The sequence below is a fragment of the Zootoca vivipara genome, chromosome 4 (genome assembly GCF_965207765.1).
Source record: "Zootoca vivipara chromosome 4, rZooViv2.hap1.1, whole genome shotgun sequence".
Taxonomy (NCBI): Eukaryota; Metazoa; Chordata; class Lepidosauria; order Squamata; family Lacertidae; genus Zootoca; species Zootoca vivipara.
In genome coordinates, this window is record NC_142587.1 from 67,924,202 (window position 1) to 67,947,165 (window position 22,964).

A 22,964-nucleotide genomic window follows, 5' to 3' on the forward strand; every position below is an offset into this window, starting at 1 on the left:
CAAAGAATGCCTTTTCCTTCAGTGCTATGGTTTGACTCACATGCACATTTATGCAGATGTAATTAAATTACATTGAAATTAAATTAATTAAATGAAAATGCATGTTGGGTAGTCCATGCAATTCCATTGATCCGAGAGACAGGGTGGCATGTGTGAATGAGGGACTCCATACATGAAAATGACTGGGTCAAAGACAGGGGTGGGATGCGATGTGGGAGCATATAAAAGACACTGTTCAAGCAATATATCATTATTACAAGTGTTAATTTGCCTGCAACCCCAAGACCCCTAAAAGAAGTTTCACTCTTCACACATTTCTCACCAAGCACTCACTGAATGTGCTAAGCGAGCATAGCCAGCCAACCTTCCCACCAACATCATGAGATGCGTCCTAGCGGGATGCTTAGGAACAGCTCTCAGTTACACAGACAGCTACCCTCCACAGAACCCTATTTCCCCTAACAATTCTTATCCAGAGTTTTTCAGAACCAGCAGAGTCAAGGCCACAGGAGCTTTTGTTTTTTGAAAGTCCATTCATTCAATGGGATGAACAGGACTCTTTTGTGTCATGATGCAATGGTAAGAGGGAAGGCGTATGAATCGCCATGGTGAGAACAATATCCTGGGCACATGCTCCCCATCACTTCTCTTCTTCTTATAATGCATCTTATAAGGCAGAGTGAAAATTAGCTTGCTTAGCAGTTAATTACACTGACTCCTTGCTCATGGATGGCAGCCAAGGCAGGAAGCCACATGCTCTTTAGTGCGATTGCTTGAGGCAGACATCTGGGTGCATTTCTCTGAATGTATCTGGACATCATATTGGTGTATGTCACTTTTCTTCCTCTCAACTTGTGGTGTATTCTGACCTTGCTATCTTAGGCTAATTTTTTTAGCATTGGTTCACAAGGACGTTTGGTGCTGAACAGGGAATCGGAAGATAGGACGTTTTCAGTTCCCCATTTCTACAGTTCTAAGGCTATCTGAGCCTTACATAATTTGCATCTTCCTATTTATGAGTTCCATGGCAATTTCTGCTACCACATGATAGATTGTGCAGACGTGCACAATCTAAATGCACATTCAGATCCAAATGAGCACAGAAGTGTGAATGCTCGGCTGTTTCAAATGAGATGCACATTCCAATATGTGTTTCAATGAATCTCTATGTACTAAGGTGTGCGTTATCTACTTGTTTACATGTATTTTGAGCATAATCAGGCCTGCTCTCATCCGCGCGCCCACCCCACCCCCTGGTCCTTTTTAATACTGTATTTGCCTTTTCTGTAGGTCAGGGCCCTCATTTTTTGCACTTATGCAGCGTGGAGTTTTCTTAGACCCTTGACAAATTATTCCCCCTCCTCCTCCTATTGGTAGCATAATTTATAGCAACATTGAAACTAGCACTCTTTGCCACATTTAACTTTATTTCTTTTCATTATGTCTGCTAATTTCCCCACACATTCACTATTCCTCCTTCCTAAACTGCAGGTCTCAATTTTATATTTGAGGGGGGGGGGGCTAGCATAGCTTTCAGTACACATTATTTTAAGCATAAAGATTAAGACCATCTCTCACTGTGCAGAGGTCAAACTGTCAGACGTGCACAAACTCGCATAATTACATCCATTCACCTTTCATTAATTCAGATATTATGTGACAAAACGTGCTGTCTCGAAGGAAGGATGAACCTTAACACAAGAAGATTCTGAAGTGTCCAGGTCTAGCTGATGCTTGGAAATAAATTAGCAGACGTGCAGCACAGTGCTAGAAAATAAATTCAACTGTGTTTCGTGGGTCTTTGTGCCTGTAACCCATTTTTTCTGAACATCTGGAGGTTTAAAACATTGCTGGGAGAGGGGGGAATGCACATGAAAGTCTCACACCCCAACATCCCTTGGGACACAATAATTTCTGCAGACCTTCATGCATTTAGACCTGAAGAGGGGTTGAAAGTGTGTTTGGTTGAGCGTGCTTAGAAATCCTTTGCCTATGCACCGAGATACTGGGAGTGGAACTTGTATCTATGCCCATTGCCACATTTTAAATCCTTAGGCATTCATGTGAACATGAGTGAATGGGTGGAAAAATCCAAAATTACATGCATGAGTGCACACACACATTTTTTAAAAAAAGAACCTGATGCCAGAAAAAGAGATGGAACAATACTTCTGTTGAGCTCAGGTACTGAAATGCTTGTACTAGGAAGTGAGATTAAAGCAGGCCTAATAGTCAAAGAACATATGAAGGAAAACACCTGCCTGGATACTGCCTGGCACATTTACATTGGTGGAAGTTCACAGTGTTTTTCGGTTGCAATTCTCACAGTTCCTAGCAATTGGCCATACTGGATGGCTGATTGGAGTTGAGTTCAACCATAACTAAGATGCCCACTGGTTTCCCATTTCTGATTACAATACCAAGCTAAGAGCACCAATATTGAGATAAGATAGCTTTCTATTAGATCCAGCATGGCCAACTGCTAGGAAATATGTGAATAGCACCTGGAGGGCCACATGTTTATCATCCTGGGTCGACAATGACTGGCAGTTCTCCAGAGCTTTAGAGAGCACTTTTGCAGTTCAACCTAGAAAGACCAGGGGCTGGCATGCAAAGTATGCCCTCTATCTCTGAACTACCTGTACAGCCTTTCCCCTTCAAAATGACATGGAAATAAATGACAGCTGATGGCCTTTCAATTTGGAAAGAGCTGAATCTGACTGTGAGGTTAACAATACCCTGTTGACACAATATCATACAATGTGATGGAAAAGCTTTTGGTAAACCTTTTGCTAAGTCATTGGGCATAAATCAAAATACTGAACAGAGTGCTCAGACACATTTTTGCTCTCTTTAAGGCCAGCTGAATGTCATCATTGATATATTGGTATATTCTTTGCATGGAAAAAAAAAATCAGTATTTGAAGCCAATTGAATTTTCCAGCTTTCTAGTATGTTCATTGAGACATACTGGTTATCGTGCTTCTCTATTGCAAAGTATAAATGAAAAAAGATGTAATGTTTAATCCTGCTAATCTTAATGGTGGTGTTATTTAAAATTCACTGCAAGAAAGTGGAGAAGCTAGAAGCGTTTTTTGTAGCCCAATTCTAAAGATAAGTAAGGCTTTGACAACATATCAAGTGACTACAGTGAAAGGAGCAACAGCAGCACTCTCTGACTGCTCATATGCTTTTCAGCTGCAACCTGATTATGAGGTTACTAGCAAATATGAAGTGTCTAGGGTGTCACTGATATAGCTGGCTTCCTGAGCACTGTAGTTAAATCCCTGGTCTAGAACATTCCCTTTATTCTGCTATGGTGATGCAAACCCAATACAGGCAGGGTTGTCCCAACACAGCAATTTGTGTCACTGCTCCCCATATGCTACATTTCCAACTGGATGGCAGGGAAGGGGTTCTCTATGAAAGAGATGCTTAATAGCATGGTAGAGAAATGGCCCTATGGTCTCCTTGGCTTCAGTACCTATTATTGTACACAAAGTATATATTCAAGAGGAAAACAGGATTTTTGAGAACGTTAAAAAAGGGGGGGAGTCTACCTTTTCAATGTTGGAATCCTATTTACATTGGAATTGATTTCCTCCCAATAATATAAGCGTGTAGTAGAAGGAACTAAACCTTGTATTGCTTAAGGTTCTAAAGGATTTGTGTGGATTCCTTGTTAAGCTTAGCATTTTTGTAACACAACACTTAATTTGAAATACCATGTTTACAAACAGAACATGCATTTAAAAAACACACAAAAAACCAGAGTATTGTTTTGACAGTGAATCAGTCTCTAAGTCTGTCACATATTAAACACCAAGGCCTCTTTCCAGCTAAATTTAGTTGTGATTATCTTACTCTATTGCAGTGCTGTAGCTACAGGGGTGCTAGCCAGGTTTTTTTGCCCCATGTGAAGCCTCCAGAGGGGAGCCACTGAGGCTCCCAGCCCCCCCTCTCTTGTGTGTGTACACAAATGTGCATGGGCGATGCCAAACTGAGTCTTTGTCCTGGGTGAAATAAAGACGAAGAGTTTTGCCCCTGCTCTATTGCTCTCAGCTTGGACTCCAGTGTCCTTCACAAACATGTTGAGCTGTATTGGGAGACAGTTCTCCATGAGACTGCAGACTGTGTATGGGTTCTGGAAACACGTGGGTAGGGCCAATTGCATAAATCTTTCCTATTCTCATTTCTAGTTGACTACTGATCTGGTGGGATAAACTCACTCCATGGACCCAGATGATATGGTTAAAACATACACACACACACACACACACACACACACACACACACACACAAAGAAATGACTCTCATAACTCTCTCTCTCTGATGTTGCACATCCAAGATGTTGCACATCCAAGATGTGATGTTGCACATCCAAGATTATAAAAAGCATTAACAGCTATATACTGTGTACCATAGATTTACAGCCAGAGGGTAGAATCCCAAAAAATCTAGGTGTCCCTAAATCTCATTAGAGTCACCTGTACATGAAAATTCAAATGATTTCAACTGGTCCTTGATGCACTAGGTACTCATTTTGTGGTCCAACATCACCTAACAATAGAAAGTATGCTTCCATCAATTACGGTATTTATAACCATTCTGTTATGAAATGGAATAACTTCTCAATATACACTAGAGAGCTGAAAATGCGAACATAAATGTGAACATGTCTGAATTATTGTTTTTAATAAAAAAATCATTTATTTTATTAAATAATTGTTCCATATTCAGTATCACAATGTTCTTTAACATGGAATACACATGACTTAACATGTGTACTTATAATATATCTGCAGATCCACCTAAGTATAAAGCTTTACTAAGTGCACTGCACAAAAGCTAAGAATGTAGTAACTCTATTGTACCACTGGAGGGAATGAGTTTTACAACGCATATTTTACATAGAAACTTCACAAAAAATAAAACCAAGTTCTGGGTTAGAATCCAGTGAAATTACCTGCTAGCAGACTAGGGCAACCAAAAAGAAACATTCGGCAATGGCAAATACTGCCTGACTGATAAATCTAATAAGCAAAGGCCATAGAGCCTCTCTAGGGAGATTATTAGACTTTTAGCACACAATCCACAGATATACTTCCCCTGCGCAAACCTCTGTGACGTGTTGTGCAAGAAAACTATTGTGCCCATTTGAAAGGGAAGAGAAGGGCTTGTGCAAGCCCAGTTCCAGGTAGCTGTGCCCTATATAAGAGAAGCCCAATTATGATAAGATGGTCTGGGTCCATGGAGAAAAAAATAGGATATAAATTATTATATATATATATATATATATATATATATATATATATATATATATATATACAATGGAGGCATCCCATCTGCACAATGGACTTCTGCTTTTGTGAACAGGGTAATCTACTATACAGGGTTGAGATGGAGGGGGCTAGAGGAGGGGAAGAAAGGGAATCCCATTGCATCCGCTGGTGCAATGTTGGATCTCATCCAAAAATAATGAAAAGGAAAATAAGTTGCTCCATATATGTGGTTTTAAAAGGGCAGATAAAATCTTCATTAAGAAAAAACAGTACTGTATTCCAAGTAACTTAATTAGAAAGGTAATATTTATTCCACCCCCACTGTAAGTGGATGATGATTGCTTGACAAGTTACTCATCAGATAACAATTATTTGGAACAACAGGGTTAAAGACTATCAGCCCATGTTTTACAATCCAGTGTGAATCAAAGCTCTTATTCATCTGTATTCAGAAGAGCACAGTTCAATGGATCTGATTACCACATTACTTGCCTTTCTGAATCAAAGCAACACTATGCAAACTATTGCTTGCAACGTCCAGGAGCCAAGTGTTTTGTAAAAAAAATAAAATCAGATACATTGTGGGAGCTCAACGATCAATAATGTTAGAGCACATTTAAGAATAACAAACTGTAATCTTACTGAGGTTTAGCCACAACCAAGAAGCACGGACCTCTCTTATTGCCTTAGTTTGCAGCTGCCTTCTCACTGAAATGTCTTTATGTTTTGATATTTCCTGGTGCTGGTTTTGCATTTAAGGCCAGGCAAAAAAAAAGGAAGGAAGGAAAGTATGACAGATTATTTAAACACACTACAATTTAGCACCCCACCCAAAGAAACAAAATGAGCATGTATAGTGTAGATCGTTTTTGTAATCTTTATATAGCTCATATCAGTAAAGAGAACAATTAATGGTCATTTCCCATGGTAATAATCTCACACTGTGGACAGTCAAGAATGTCACAGAAGATTGTCCACTTGTGCCTGTGGAATTCTACAAGCAAAGAGGCCATCCCATTACATTCAATGAAAGACAAGCGCTCAGTGCAGCATCCAGTGCTTTTGCATACAGAGCATTTATCTTCTCATTGAAAGGGAAGTACTTGTGCAGGATGTATTTGAAGCGTTTTTTTTTTTTAAAAAAAAAAAAACTATCAACTTACAGAGCAAAAAAATTTCACAAAAGCTACACTCATCAAGTAGCTCTGTTTATGAATAGTACAAGTACGGATAGCAATTTAAGATGTATGTTGTTCCCTCTACCAAACTGCTCTTCTTAGAAAATAAAACAGCATGATCCAAAACAGATACCCACCAACTTGAAAAGACTGCATGAGGAATCTTGAAAACAAATGGAAGTCAACTGCAGTAGCCTTTAATAGAGGTAGCATTATTAGAATTAGTTGTAGAACAGAGTGCAGCTGAGAGGCATAAATACACAACAGTACAAGGCAAACCTGACAATCATCATAGTCTTTACCACATTTTTCCTTCAGAGATTAAGAATATATATATATATATATATATATATATATATATATATATATATATATATCCATCCTCATGTGGCAATAATGCCCCCCTTTTTTCTCTTTGATTAACTCAATTCCCAGGCTTTTCCCTTCAACACAAAAAAACCACAATTTTTTTCTTGCAGTTCCTAAGCACAGAGCACATTTGAAAAATTGTTCCAATTGCCCCCCTTCTCAACTCCCACAGATAATCATTCACTGAGAATACACTGCTACTCAGTTGTCTGAAAGGATTCAGTTTGCAATGGACAGTGATCCCACTATTGGATCAGAAAACTAAATTTTTACAGCCCGTTCCAAATTCAGTCAGTAGAAAACCCACAGCAATTCCTTATCATGTCAGGCAACAATGTTGTGCTATATTCTCACTACATAGGGACCCCCAAATCTGCAAAAGGGGCTCTGCACAAGGAACACCTGTGCTATGCAAGCATGTAGATCTCCCCCAGTCCCGACAGTCCATGTGCAGTTCCAGCCCTTAACCAGAAACCTGCAAAGACAGCAGGATGTAGATGACATTGCGTTGCATTTATGGAGCCTATCCTTTTTCCAAGCACATGTTGCGTGCCAGGGACGACTCATAGACATATTCCTCTTGTGAGTCTCTGAGCAGAGACACCAACGTTTTTCTTTTTGAAAGATTGACTGGACCCTTTGGGATGCACCATTTTAAAAAAACTGATAGGCATTTTCCACCCTGTGTATGTTCCCCTTGCTGCAGCGCAATATACAACTTGTATGGGTTTGCAGGTGAATATATGGAGTGAGCAGCTATCAAGTGAATAGCAGCTACATTTATGCTACGTAAGCTGTTTAGAAAAAAGTAGCAAAAGTCACAGAGGCCAGTATATCTCTGCTGCCTTTACCACATCCACAACACTTTGTAAATCAGTTCTGAAAATCATTGACTGAACTGTAATCTGGACAGCGAGACAAAGAAAGAACTCCTTTGCTCATAACTTTGGGATATTGTATTAGTAAAAAAGCATACTATATCTTCTTAAATAAATATATCCTATTTCTGGAATCACAGTACAATCCAGGGAAAAATACTGTCATAAGTACAACAGCATGATATAAGCTCCACAAGATTTTACATCAAATTTGGTCTTGTATCTGGAATACAACCTAACAGGAGAATCAAAATCAAATGTACATGTTAAATACTTTGCAGAACTCCCCTCCCCTCCCCCCGTTATACAGTACTAACACAATTACATGAAAATGACATTACAGTATCCTTCTCCCAGCTGATTCTATGCTTGTAGTATCAGCTTCTATGTATATACCTCAAAACTACATGAAATATCAAAGGTCACTAAATAAATAAACAAAAACAAAGAAAATGGCATAGTGCTAAATTTACACACTGAGAAATATATCCTCACTTTCATTAAGAAACCATAGAGGAGGGTAAGAATAATTTGTTTTATCTTATTTAAAATTTTTCTTGTTAAAAAAAAAGACATACACAGGTTCAAATCTAGAGAATATGGTTAAATGCATAAATACTGATAGCTTTTGCTAAGTTAGAATGGGCTTGGTAAACTATAATACAATATAATCAGAATAAACATGAAAGCAGAGAACATAATATTTTGGTTCATTTGAAATAATTAAGGTGCAACATTTCTGTCTCTAAATGAATTCATGGACATAAGTTGATGGGTGACATTGCTGGTATACGAAAACACATGCCACAATTCAAAAAATTTTTTAAAAAACAAACAAACACAAAATAATGGAAATTTTTAAAAAATAAACAATTAAACAGTACATTGTTGGTTTGAATTTTTCTGTGCTAACAAATTTTCTTTCTACCTGAAATTAGGGACACCCATTCTACCAAATTCAGCGCTACAGCAAATTTCTCTATTGAAATCAAAACATTATTCTGAGGGGGGCGGGGAAGCCACAGGGCACCATCCAGCTGTAGATTCTCCTGCAAAAGCACCACTGAAATGACCAGAAACTGAAGAAAGACATGTATACTACTCATTCCAATGGGGTTTGTGCAAAGAGAACTTTGAGGTGGACTGCGCTTTTGAATGAACTATAAAGCTTTGCAGGATTTCTGCTACTCTCAGTGCCTAACTGCTTAAAAATTAAGCATATCTACATAAAGGTTTATAAGCATCAGAAAACACTCCTTTTCAGTAAATAGACCCAAATCCAGTCCCTTGTCTAAGGGATAGTTCATGAGGTTTAAGAAAGGAAGATAATCAAGATATATTAATTCACATAGAAAAAAGCTAATTTTATGCATTTTTTTATAAATGTACCATTCATATAAAGAAATATTTTAGGAACAATATTGAAATTTAAATGGCAGAAGGTGGTACTCCAGCAAAAATGCATCTATTCTAATGGGTTCGACAGAGTTTGTATGTTAGTACGACTGTCAAGATGAAGAGGCTGCACCGTAAGGTATTTGGATTTCAGCTACTTACAATGTTTTAAACCATAGCCAGTATATGGCCTGACATTCCCAAAGCCACCACAATATATGTCCAACAGTATGGCATGATGGCAGCATTTTGTTTTGTTAAAATAATTTAGAAAATGTTAACAAAATGAAGCTATTAAAATAGCACCACATGCTCCGGCAGCATGTGGAAGATTTTTCTACCTGAATTTTCTATTTTAAAAAAAGCATTTAACTGTCTCATTCCTGTTGAAGTTGCATTTTTCCTTCATCCACATCACCATTTGCATCTTTCAGGGAGTCTGTTTTTTTGTTTTGTTTTACATGGGCTTGAAGTGACACTTTCCTTTTAAGTTGTCATAATTTTTTAACAATGTGTATGATCTGTTTGATGTTTCTGACACAGACACAAATACATGCATTGGTTACAACAATTAAAGGCTAAGCCAAGCAAGTTTCAAGAGTCACTTTCATATGGCTATTAAATCCAATTACAAAAAAAAAACCCAAAACACACATCCATTATCAATTCGGTCAAGTATAAATTAGGAAAGCCTGATAAAATTGTGTAAACTCTCGTCATTTAGAGACCTAATCAATAAAAAAGGGGTCTCGCTGAACTGAACACTATCAAAATCCCACCGGAGAGAAGAAGACTCATAGAAAATTATTGCTGGGGTCTGGTCAATAGCATTTGGTTAAGTCTTTGTGCTATGATGCAAAATATACAGGGAAACATCTTGTGCTGTGGAAGAAGTACCCCATGTTGAATGTGTAACTTCATGTCAAATTCTAGTAACAATGAATATTTTGCTGCTAGGAACAATGTTGCCTAAATCCAGCCAGGGGCTATATGGATGAAGAAACAGGCTTCTATTTGTGTATCCCTAGCTGGATGGGGTACAAACAAGTATTGTGTGCACAGTTCCCTTTAATGATCCAGCTGGGCTGGGAGGCACTTCCCCCAAAGCGAAAATCCTGCCAATCGGCTGTTGAACATCAAGCAGCTAATTTGTGGGGCTAACTCTAAAGGGCTCTGTGCACACGCAGCCCTGATTGCTCCATGTGCGCCGTACTGGATCGCAGGCAACCGCTAAAGGAGTAGTGGTTAAGAAACAGAAAGAAAAAAGTAAAGAAAGCTGGAATCTGCTCTGGCATGAGATGTGTGCATGGGAGTAAGTTAGAACATATAGAGTAAAGACAAGGAACATGAACTGGAAAGCGATCTGTCTGACAGCCTAAATTTAGGAACATTATTTCTCAGTCATCACTCACTTACGCAACACTCAGCACTTAGCTATCCCAAACTAGCATTGGCACTTCATACAACCAATGAAGCCAATTTAGACTATGCATAGTATTTATGACAATTCCAGTGTCTGTAAAATGTATAATATGTTCATCAGTGTGCATGTCAATTGAAAATTCCCCTGCCCCGCCCTAAAGAGTGAAGTAATACTAAGGTCACTTCTGAACAACATATTAATAGTATTTCCCCCCCTGTTTCACTGCTTTAGCTCCCACATAGTCATTTTAGACTTCTATCCAAGAATAAATGAACCCTCCAAGGCTTGAAAGACAAATCAGTAATCTGCAGAATTGTTCTTCTCAATATGCCAAACATTTGTTTCAAATGCAGATCATCCTCATTATTCTATGCTTAATTTTAAAAAAAAACAAACCCAAGCAAAATAAAGCCTGTCAACATTTTTTGCCCAGAAACTCTACCATCCTGGTGGCAAATACAAAAAAGTGCAGAACTTATGGGCCATAGGGCATACGCCACTAACAATGGTACGCTTGCCCCATGCTTTCTTGGATTCTCCAAACAGGTTCTTAAATTCACTCTAAAATATAAATGTAGGCATAACCTATTATATAAACCATCTCAGAACTGAAATCTTCATGTACAAAAAGGACTAAGAATATCTAGTAACTAGTGCAGTGCGTCAGTTTCTCCCCCTTTCCTTTTCTGTATTTTTCTTTTCTTTTAGAGTAGCTAGTTATTATATGAAACTATTTTCCATATTCTGGTTGATAAAACAGATTGCTGTGTGAGCTACAGTAAAGTCTGCCCTCTTCCATGTAACTATGTATTTACCACTTTAAAAACCTTCAATAGAAAGCAAAGCTCCAGGATCTTTTCATTTCTGTTGCTTAACAGAGAAAAAAACAACAACACCCTTATAGCAGATTCTTGTGCCCCAAACCAGAGGGGACCTGACCCAAGCTATAAGTGAAATCTGTGCTACCCTGAACACAAACCACTCATTTTCAGTCTATGGGTTCCTCCATCACATGGACTGACTAGCATCCGTTGGTAAAGACAAGGCTAGGATATTAGGTAAAGCACAACGTTTTACAATAGGGTAGAGTTTCACTGGTCAGCGCAGGAAATAAGCACTGGAGCCTGAGACATTTCTTTTGGCTGTCCATCACATGGGAGAGGCGCCGTCCTCTGATTTCTGCAAAGGAAGAACAGATGGAATGTCAACCCAGAATTAATTTGCATAGTTATGTTTCCAAGCCCATGCAGCAGCCTCTAGTCCCTGAATCCATCTTGACACCTACTTTGCTTTCCCTGGCTACCGACTGCTTTCTGGCCTTCAAGATCCTCCATTTCTACTTTAGTATGTGCCTCTCCAAATTCTTTCGACTATACACCTGCTTCTGGCCCACTTTGACTAATAGCCAGCTTCTCCCCAAGCCCTGGTTCCTAGACCCATGTCAAAGCCTGACAGATATATTCATATCTCCTTTAAGGAATCTTTGCATTCTTGACGCTGCTTAAAACCTTTAAAATGCAAACATTTCATTTGGCTAGCAAAGATCACACATGCTTGTGTGCTTGGGAATTATAAAGACAATCTCATCCACTGACTAGGAATCAGGATCCTCAGTGCTGATTATATTTTGAAGTAAGTTTAATTTAAAAAACGAAGAAAGTGCAGTGTTCGGGAGGTCTTCTTTCCTGTTCTATATCACAATCATAGTTTGCATCTGCCTTCTTTCCTTTTAACCTGAGGGATCTGAACTTGACATGCTGTGTCCTGGACGTACACACAAACTTTAATTCCTGAATGCATATACCAAATTTCACTCTGCTGTCTCAGGGTTCGAGAGAGTTAACGCATTACAAACAAACAAACAAGCAGAAACCAACCAATGGAATGCTGAATGGTCGAATGAATACAAAGGCCTCACTGAAAGCTTGGTCAGTAAACACAGCTCCCATCGTGCTCGCTAGTAAAGCGGATTGCTTGAGAGCCTCACTATGGAAATGTATCTTGTATTATCTTTTTCTGCCTATCTCTTTTCCTCCATAAAACAGTTGCAGGAGTCATGCTGAGGTCTGAATTTCAAACAAAGTTATGCTGCAAATCTACACACCAAATTTCGTTAAGATATCTCTGTGTTCAAGGGAGATATTGTTCCGACTGTGCACATGAACTTCTGTTCTGATATCTCAGTCTTGAAAGCAGCTTAGCACGATATATTTTGAATTTCCCTGCTTCTTTGTAAAACGAGTATGCAGTTTGAGTTGGTTTTTGAACTTGGCACACAGAAACTGTGGCTTAAAAACCCCCACCACATACCAGCCTGGTCTCTTGTTATGAACAAATTATGCTAAACAGTCAAGCGAGACTAAAGGGTTCACCTAACTTGAACAAATAAAGGGGGGGGTCAAAGATGACTGTGGGTTGTATCCAATGCAGCACTTGCCTACCTCCTCCTCAATACAGTCCTTGTAACCCCCTAAAAAGGCCAGGGATGTGAGATGTGAAACCCCCAGAGAAGGTTGGGAAGTGAGAAAAGCTGCTCTAAGGACATAAGCAGGTCCTGCTGGATTAGGCCAGTGGCCCATCTAGTCCAGCATCCTATTCTTACAGGGGCCAATCAGATGCATATGGGAAGCCCTAAGACCTGCACCACCAGGTGCTACTTCCAGGAGGCTAGGGAAGAGACTTGCTATCACTGCTCTTCCCAACACTTGCTTTTTGGTGCTGTCAGTCTGCTCTGGATGAGAGATGTGGGAGCCAGCTGTATGTCATCTAGCCTGTAGGCCAGCTGTATGTCATCTACCACTTCTTTCTGAACTGCATTTAAGCCAGGCTCCTTGGAGTGCAACAAGACCAGTACCAGAAACTCTATTGTCAGTTAACTTTTGTTTTTGCTTGTCATTTATGTACTTAAGCCTAGATTGGGGTGCCTTTCTCTCTTTTTGGAACGTTGTAGCTATTCTGTGTTTACTAGATTGTTGATTTCTGTTGTTTTGCATTTACTGACATTGTATTTTGTATATTTGTATTCCCGATTTTCTCTATTTCAATGTTTCTAATATTTGCTGCAAGCCGTTTTGGGCACAGCTTGTTGTGGAAAAGTGGCATATAAGTAAAAGCAATCAATGAAGCCTGCAAGCATCACCTGAGCACAGCTGCACTCTTCCTTTCTGCAGTTTCCAGAAGCATACTGCCTTAGGTGGCAGCAGCAGGAATGAGCACAGCCTTCCTGCTCACTAAACACCCTCTGTCCCAACTGTCAGGCCTGTCCTGAGGATGCCTTGGCTTTTTAGGAGTCACAGGGGCTGCAGCGGGGAGGAAGGGCAGGGAATTCTGCTTGTGCGAGCACATCTTGCATGAATGCTGCATTGGACACAACAGTGTAAGCAAGTAATATGTACCAAATAGGGTGCTCTTGAGTGGATCACAGCAGATAGTTCAAGTGCTACTTGATCTGAGTGCTTTATTTCAAATATATAAGTACAGCCACTACAATGAAGAGTTGTTACAAGCCAAAGGGGTGAAGAAAGCACATACTGACCTGTGCACATTTTCCATCGCTGCTACCTCTGCTAGAGCAGCTAGGCTAAAGAATGCAGAGACAGATGGCATGTCTGGTGTAACACTATGACCTTCCTCCAATTCACTGTTTTGCAAGGATTCCTCGCTGCAGTCCATCCCTATACTCGATGCTTTCAGAAGACTACTCTGCAGTTGCTCTTTTGGTTTCTCTTCTATAGTGAAAGCAAAATGTAAACTTTAAACAATAGCTGAAGCGACTCCTAAAGCTGTGAGGATTGGAGACATACATTCCTCCCTCCCTGCTCAAAATGTCCAGCCTTGTTCAGTGCTTCTTCCTTCTCTGAACAGGTACTCTTTGGGGCACAAGGTGGGGGGAGGGGGAAGAGGCCAGACTACAAAGTGATGCTCAAAGACTGAAAATATATTCTCAATAATAATAATAATAATAATAATAATAATAATAATAATATATTATTTATACCCCACCCATCTGGCTGGGTTTCCCCAGCCACTCTGGGTGGCTTCCAACCGAATATTAAAAACAGTACAGCATCAAACATTAAAAACTTCCCTAATAGACCCATATTAGTCTTTGTCAGGAGTACAAACTGCTTTGAGGCTTTTTACAATCAAGTGTTATATAAGTTTTATGAAATAAATAAATGCCAACCAGAGGATGCCTACAAGCAAAGAAGGCACTGAATTCTTTTTCCTTCTCTTCTGACAATAGCTGTACCCTGTAGAGGCAGAAATACATCTCCCGGAGGAGAACTTAGGACTTGTTTGTCCTCAACCCCAAACACTATTTCCTGCCCACCCAGCCCACAAATCATGTTTATTTTTAAGAAACAAAAACAAAAAAACAAGTATTTTGAATTTTGAAAACTACCTGGAGAGAAAAAAATCAGTCACATTCTTACCCAGAACTTCTGCTGGTGAGACTCGGCCGTCTGCAGTTCGAACCAGGTGTGTGATCTTGGTTTTCCTTGCTTTTCTCTTCTGGCTGCCAACCAAAGGTTCTTGCATTGTCGCAGACTCTGGAGTATTTAGGAGAGACACAGTATTCTGATTTTCCTGTACTGATTCACTGTATTTTATGTAGACTGCATGATTCCTGCTACAGTAGCTTCCCTTTCTGCCACTTCAATATTACAGACAACCCCTGTTGTTAAATGTGACTGATCACAACATAGGCTGACTGACAGTGCAGAGAGCAAAGGGCAGCCTGGTTCCTTTTCCCCACGTCCACAGCACTAACTATTTGCCAAGAGTCAAAGGTACTGTAAGTGTAGGAGCAAACACACACACACACACACCATGTCAGATGTGGGCTTCTATTTAGGCTTGCAGTATAGGCGGTCAAAAGTTTCTGCCTGTCAGCCTCTTCCATTGAAACAAGGCAACTTTTCCCTTTATTGCATTATTGTTGTTCTGCAAGTGACTTTTTTTGTTGATTAACAGGTACAATCCGCCAACAGTTAGTGGTGGCTAAGTGGCACTGAAATCAAGTGAAAGATCAAGCAATTCAGAATCCCTCCATGCTAGACATTTGGTCTGAAATTGCTCTTTTCTTCATTCACCTTTTTTTTTTTTTTGAGTTGAGATTGTTGCCAGCCTGTTGCATCCTAGTATTTTCAATACTGTCTACCAATCTTTTTTTCACCTCTGTTATGGAGATTTCCCCCCTCATTTCAAACACAAGTTTATCTAGGCAGTTTATCTAGAATGAACTGGAAAAGTACTATTCTTTCAACTCTAAAGTCAGGGAGATAACTACATCTAAAAATAAGGGTACATGTGTTGATTTGTGCGTGTGACTAAAATAACCGTTAATTAATCCTGACCCCACCGGGGTGGTGGTACTTAATTACAGGTTTCTTCCCCGCAAGAGGAAACCTTTAATGAAATATACAGGAGACCTTTGCTGAATTAAACTTATTTCTGAATATTATTCTATATTATAGAATATTCTATATTCTATCAGTCATGATTAATATAATGGAATATCAGGCGTCATTTCTAGCTGATTGTCAGAAACTATGGAAGCAACCTGTAGTTTCACTGATTTCGGTGGTACTCAATCATTGGAAGATTGTGGCCTCTGTCTCTTTAAATAATGTACTATATTTTTCCATGTATAAGATGAGCTTTTTTGACCCAAAAATGAGGTTCAAATTTTAGACTCGTCTTATACACAGGTAGTGCTGAGGGGGGCATCTCCCTCCCCAACAATCAAGCGGCCATTTGCCGCTTTAAAACTCAGGCTCGCGCTTCGTTCTGGTGGGTGAGCAATTTTCAGCATTGGCTGTTTGATTTTTTTGGGGGGGGTGTCCCCGAAAATCAATCACCCGCCAGAATGTAGCACACAGTCGTTCGCGCTGCAGCTGGCAGCGATCGGGGAGCTGATAGGTGGTTTCTGCGACACAAGCGGAACCAAAATGTTGTGGGGGGGGGGAGAGATTGACTGGTTCCCCGCATCCCGACAGAGACTCCTGGTGATTTGCAAGCACTCCCTGCAGAGAGGCGAGAGTTTGGGAGGAAGGCACAAGCCTGAACGGTACAGCGGCTGTAAGCAGGCTCCTTTGCTCTGCCCAGGACAGATGGGGCACTGTCCCTTTAAGGAGGAGGGTGCCTGGCAAGGCAGTGGCTGGCTGTTTTGCGCTCTCTCTCCAGGCCTGATCAGCTGCCTCCCTTTGCCGGGATCCGTCAGCCAGCTGTTGGAAGCTGGGTAGCCACTTCCCCGGAGGCAGCGCTCCTGCTGGAAACCTGCAGCAGTCCACCAGGGCAGAGCGTGTGGCCGCAGAGGGGCTGCGCCAGCTTCCAACAGCCGGCTCACCCGCCAGAACGAAGTGCGAGGCTGAGTTTTTAAGCAGCAAATGGCCACTTGATTGTTGGGGGGGGGGGGAGATGCTGGAAATCGCTCACCCGAGCCCGAGATTGTAAGCGGCGTGAGCAGTTGTGTGCTGTGTTCTGGCAGGTGAGTGATTTTCAGCATTCCCCCCAAATAATCCTCCCCCAAAGCTCAATCCCCTATTTTCTAAATTTTGAGGCCCCCAAAATAGGGGGGTCTTATACAAGGGGGTGTCTTATAGACGGGAAAATACGGTATTTACATTTCAAATGCACAAACAAGTTACACTTTTATTTTGTTACTCCTCTCATCATCCATGTGCAATAGGGCATTTTTCTGTTTATATTTCACAAACAAGGTCTCAGGATGAGATGAGAGATTAAAAAGCTTGTTCAAGACTACCAAATGTGCCCAAGGCTAATCTTACTATTTTCTCAACCTTGAACAGAAAAGAAAGAAGTTTTGAAAAGCTGTAAAAGAATATATATATTTTTAAAAGCAAGCTATTCTTAGAGGTTTATGCAATTAAAATAGCAAGCAGGCAAAACTGAGGTATTTTTTAAATAAAACAGTAGCCCTGCTTTCCTGAGGTATAACTTGCCTATCCTCTTCCCACATAGAAACAGGCACCAATGGAAAAGCAATGAGCAGAATGTGTGAAAATTCTGACATGATCAAATAAAATATGTATCTTTGCCGTATGCACCTTCAAACAAGCATACATTAAGTGAAGTGAGATTGTAAGAGCTTCTGGCCTAGCAGGGTGGCTGCTAATAACTGGGAATGGATTATCCAGAAGCCTCTTACCTTTGTTAGATTTCTGTTGGCCTGTTGAGCAGCTACCAAGCTTCTTCTTTTTTCTTGGAACAGATGCACTTTTCCGGTCAAATGTGACAGGACTGTATTGAGGGAGGCTGTTGAATTTTTTCTCAAATTCTTCCTCCAGCTTTGCTAAGCTAGAAAATGGAAGGTGGAAAAAATGTTGTTGTTACTCTATTTTTGATCAACAAGATCATATCAACAAGATGGAGTCACGAGTCAGGCCATGTGGAAATGCTTTTTTTAAAAAAACCAAACAGCTTTCCACATGCAATTGTGCCTACAGTTTCAAGAGTCTTCCATGCTAGGGCTAATACCTCAATTTTTTCAGAAATAAGTCCCACCGAGTCAATGGCACTTACTTCCAGGTAAAAGGTAGTTTCATTTGGAATTTTGCTTTGATTTACTGGGATTTCCTCAAATATTCATAATTATTATTTATTTTTAGAACACAGAATTTACTGCATTTTGTTAATAAATTGTAATCAGCTGTGAGACAAACTGAAACACTGGTATGGTCATAAAGGAACACTATTATTAAGAAAAAAACTGCCAGGTAAGCTTTGGGAAAATGAAAAATCATATTACTATATATTAAAATAATACTATTAAAATGGATAATTACTTAATCATTTGCTGTGAAGCCTGTAATAACAACATAAACCAGTAAGTCACTTTTATTCAGTAAATTTGTACAACAGTAAAGAGCAGTAAAGTTTTTACGACACTGTTCCATAGCTGTCAAGTTCTCCATTTTTTAAAGGAAAATTCCCTTATGCGGAATAGGCTTCCTCGCGAGAACAGGGGAAACGTGACATGCGCTGTTCTTGCATGGATCATTACTTTGTTTTACAATACAGTGCAGAACAATCCTATACATACTGACTTAGAAGTATGTATCCCACTGTATTTAGGGGGATTGTGTTTTAAACACTACAATATAGTGCAGAACAATCCTATACATACTGACTTGGAAGTATGTATCCCACTGTATTTAGGGGGATTGTGTTTTAAACAATTTTTTAAATATCACTGTATGGTGTGAAAAAAGATGGGAGGAGTACCTGGGTGGAAGTCATATACCAGCAATGGGACTTAGGTTGTCATCCAAAACCCTGATCCCCCCATGGGTTTCGTGTGTGTGTACTGGGCGGAGGCTTCCCTCTACACAGCCCCAAACAGCCATGCCAGCATCACTCTTCCAGCACAGAGCTCTCCATTCTGCCCAACAAAATCATGAGTGGGCAGAAGTACTGCTGGTGGGATTTGAATGGAATGTGGCATGGAACGGATCCTGAGCTGGCCCCAGGCAATGTGATTCCAGGCAGGTGGTAGTAGTAGTAGTAGTAGTAGTAGTAGTAGTAATAATAATAATAATAATAAAAATGTTATTGATATGCTGCCCATCTGGATGGGTTTCCCCAGCCAACCAAACATTAAAAAACATGCACAGGATTGGGCTAATAAACATACTGAAAGAATGAGCAGCTTTACATGACTTTTGGTTTAAAGGGAGTAGAAGGCAATTGTGGAGAAAATTGACAGGAACTAGATAAAGCATAATACAGTTGTGCCTCGGAAGTCAAACGCCTTGCAACTCGAACGTTTTGGCTCCCGAACACTGAAAACCTGGAAGTGAGTGTTCCAGTTGGAGAACTTTCTTTGGAACCCCCAACATCTGATGCTGGTTCTGCGGCTTCCGATTGGCTGCAGGAGCTTCCTACAGCCAATCGGAAGCCGTGCCTTGGTTTCCAAACATTTTGGAAGTCAAACGGGCTTCCAGAACGGATTCCGTTTGACTTCCAAGGTACGACTGTATACATTTTTAAACAAGACAGATATTTCACTATAAGGTCTGGTTTAGGAGAGACATTATCTAACAGCTTTACAATGGAGTAAGAAGTTCCACAAGGTTGTTTAAAAATAGATTGAGTGCCACAAGACAATCTGAATTCATATACAGGGGGTGAGAAATTTTAGGTTCACAGTGTTTGAAAAAAATCCATTACAATGTTTATTGAGTGCAGCAATGCATTATTATTTTAATGGAATTCAATAGATTTACAAAGGTTATTGAATATTTTTGCCGATTACTGTGGGACAAAGAATCTGGGTATTATTCCTAGCAAATAAAAAAATATGATACAGGGAAAATTAGAAAAGGGTTGACTAGTTTTTCAGTAAAAAAAAATAGGATGTTATTCTTCATATAGAAAAAAAATCAAATTGCGAAGACAAAGATTATCTCCCCCTACCTCTCAACAACAGAAAGAAGATAATTAACTAGCAATCCAAGTACTTTACGGTGAGGCAGAATAAAAAATCCCTTACCAGTGGTGCATTATAGGAATGGAAATATTGCTTGCCAGTAAGTTAATCTTCCTTGTTTGTTTGAGAAATGAAAACTCCCAGCCTCACAATGGAGTATATCTAGTAGTCTGCTCCATTAAGAAGCTATAAAGATTAACACCTCTGTTTTATCAGATCAGTTAAGCATTATGATGTATTATTGGTTTTCTCTGTAGCTATGAACCATTCAAACAATGGCTCTAGAATAAGTCTCAAATGGGAAAGGGGCTCAAAAGAAATGGTGAATTGGCTCCAGTGCAACAGCTACAATTTGTGGGTGAAAACATGTATTTGGCTATACCAGCATGCAGGAGTAAAGACTATACCAGCAACCTGATAACACCCCCCACACACACTCTAATTCTGTAGGGATTCCTCACCCACCCAAGTGTGTGTGCTTTACTAGGTAAATGTTTATCCACGGTATGCAGCTGTGTACATGTAGCCTTCCAATGGTGGGGTGTTTTTTTGTTTTGTTTTTTGAGCAGGGTATCTGCATCCTTACACAGAACGAATGAAATCAGATCCAATTTTGGAGTATCAGGATTTGGAGTTCATCACTCCTACAAAGGATTGACTCTTTAAAAACAGATGTCAACAAAGAACGAGAGCTTGTTCACTCTTGGTGCTTTTGTTGAGTCCCCCCATTTGTGAACTGCTGTCACGATTGCTGTAGTGACAATTTTGGTTGACCTACTTCTAGTCTACTGTACACATCTGCAAGATGCAGATACAGTGGTACCTCGGTTTACGAACACCTCGGTTTACGAACTTTCGGTTTACGAACTATCCTAACCCGGAAGTTAGTAAACCGAGGTGCCGGAGGTCTACTGAGTGTCCGATGCCTTCGGGGAGGCCGGGCCTTCGCTCCGATGCCTCCTGGAGGCCCGCAGCGAAGGCCCGGCCTCCCCGAAGGCATCGGAGCGAAGGCCAAACCTCCCCAAAGGCATCGGAGCGCCGGATACCTTCGGGGAGGCTGGGCTTCGCTCTGATGCCTTTGCGGAGGCTGGGGAGCCGCGAAAGCGGTCCCCGGCCTCCGCAAAGGCATCAGAGCAAAGCCCCAGCCTCCGGAAGGCATCGGAGCCGGGACTTCGCTCCGATGCCTTTGCAGAGGCTGGGGACTGCTTTCGTGGCTCCCAAGCCTCCGCAAAGGCATCGGAGCGAAGTCCCGGCTCCGATGCCTTCCGGAGGCCGGGGAGCGTTTCCGCGACTGGGCTGTGCAGCCGCGAAAGCAGTCCCCGGCTACCGGAAGCCGGGGACCGCTTTCGCGGCTGCACAGCCCAGTTGCGGAAACGCTCCCCGGCCTCCGGAAGGCATCGGAGCGGCTTCGCTACGATGCCTTTGCGGAGGCCGGGGAACACTTTCGCGACTCTCCCCGGCCTCCGCAAAGACATCGGAGCGAAGTCCCGGCTCTGATGCCTTCCGGAGGCCGGGGAGCGTTTCCGCGACTGGGCTGTGCAGCCGCGAAAGCGGTCCCCGGCAACCGGAAGCCGGGGACTGCTTTCGCGGCTGCACAGCCCAGTCGCGGAAACGCTCCCCAGCCTCCGCAAAGGCATCGGAGCGACTTCGCTCCGATGTCTTTGCGGAGGCCGGGGAGCACTTTCGCGACGCTCCCCAGCCTTCGGGACTTCGCGCCGGGACTTCGCTCCGATGCCTTCCAGAGGCCGGGGAGCGTTTCCGCGACTGGGCTGTGCAGCCGCGAAAGCGGTCCCCGGCTTCCGGTAGCCGGGGACTGCTTTCGCGGCTGCACAGCCCAGTCGCGGAAACGCTCCCCGGCCTCCGGAAGGCATCGGAGCCGGGACTTCGCTCAGATGCCTTTGCGGAGGCCGGGGACCGCCTCCGCAAAGGCATCGGAGCGAAGTCCCGGCTCCGATGCCTTCCGGAGGCTGGGGCTTTGCTCCGATATCTTTGCGGAGGCCGGGGACCGCTTTCGCGGCTGCAGCCCAGTCGCGGAAACGCTCCCCAGCCTCCGCGAAGGCATCGGAGCAAAGCGGTTAATCCGTTCTAGGGGGTGTTTTTCCTCGTCTAGAACGGATTAATCAACTTCCCATTACTTTCAATGGGAAAGTTCACTTCGGTTTACGAACACTTCGGTTTATGAACAGACTTCTGGAACCAATTGTGTTCGTAAACCGAGGTTCCACTGTACTGTTAATCATTTTACATGTATCAATCATCTATGTGTTGCATTTCTAGTATGGCTTAAGGCTAACATGGAAATAAAAATGGGTTTGAATAGGTGATTCAACTTTGGAGAGTTCAAGCCTTCTAATTGAGACACATGGGACACAGCCTGTTGACGGAATGAGGTTGGTAGGGGATGCCTCATGTGCTGGGACTGTGGCTTTCAACTGCTAGGGAATGCAGCCCCAAATAGGTAGCAAACTCTGTCTAAGGCTAAATACCAGCACAAGACTGATAGTGAACAAAAACCATAAGGGAAAGTGGAAAATAACTTTGAATAGGTGATTTAATGTTGCATTCCTTTTGTTAGAAGACTATCTTTTACTAAAGTGACATAAAGCACAGTCAACCTATGAAAATGAGGCAATTTCCTACATGCTTAAAAACCAGCTTGAAAAAGTTTGCATACTCAAAACGGCACACTTACACATTACAGAACTTACCCCAAAACTATTTCTTCCTTTGGCTTAGGTTTTTTAAGCTTTTTGTTCCCACTTGCCCCACCAGGGGAAAATGCCCAGTTTTCTTCATTCCAGCATCCTTCATGATCAGAGCTGCCACCTTTTCCTGAGCTTCGTTTCCCTAGGAAAGACATTAAGAAACATAGAGCCTGCTATGGAATCAAGGGACACAAAGACAGAAGAAAGTGGGGCAGACAGGCAGGCAGATTGGCACCTACACTGGGACCTGCAAAACTCCTGCAACTTAAAATTATCATTG

General features: G+C 41.4%; 2 protein-coding genes across 43 annotated transcripts in view; one reads left to right on the forward strand and one right to left on the reverse strand.

The window, feature by feature from the left end:
• CD47 (CD47 molecule) overlaps positions 1 to 22,964 on the forward strand; it is a 636,578-nt gene that overhangs the window by 120,972 nt on the left and 492,642 nt on the right. The gene's annotated exons all lie outside the window — the stretch shown is intronic.
• BBX (BBX high mobility group box domain containing) overlaps positions 5,571 to 22,964 on the reverse strand; it is a 126,693-nt gene continuing 109,299 nt past the window's right edge. For all 42 annotated transcript variants that reach the window (XM_088668092.1, XM_035116512.3, XM_088668116.1 and 39 more), the window contains 5 exons: positions 22,688 to 22,826; positions 17,700 to 17,848; positions 14,962 to 15,078; positions 14,061 to 14,253; positions 5,571 to 11,704 (listed from right to left, as the gene is read on the reverse strand). In XM_088668092.1, coding sequence (XP_088524218.1) covers positions 11,617 to 11,704; positions 14,061 to 14,253; positions 14,962 to 15,078; positions 17,700 to 17,848; positions 22,688 to 22,826 — 686 coding nt within the window. In that variant the 3' untranslated portion in view covers positions 5,571 to 11,616. The remainder of the gene's footprint in view (positions 11,705 to 14,060; positions 14,254 to 14,961; positions 15,079 to 17,699; positions 17,849 to 22,687; positions 22,827 to 22,964) is intronic.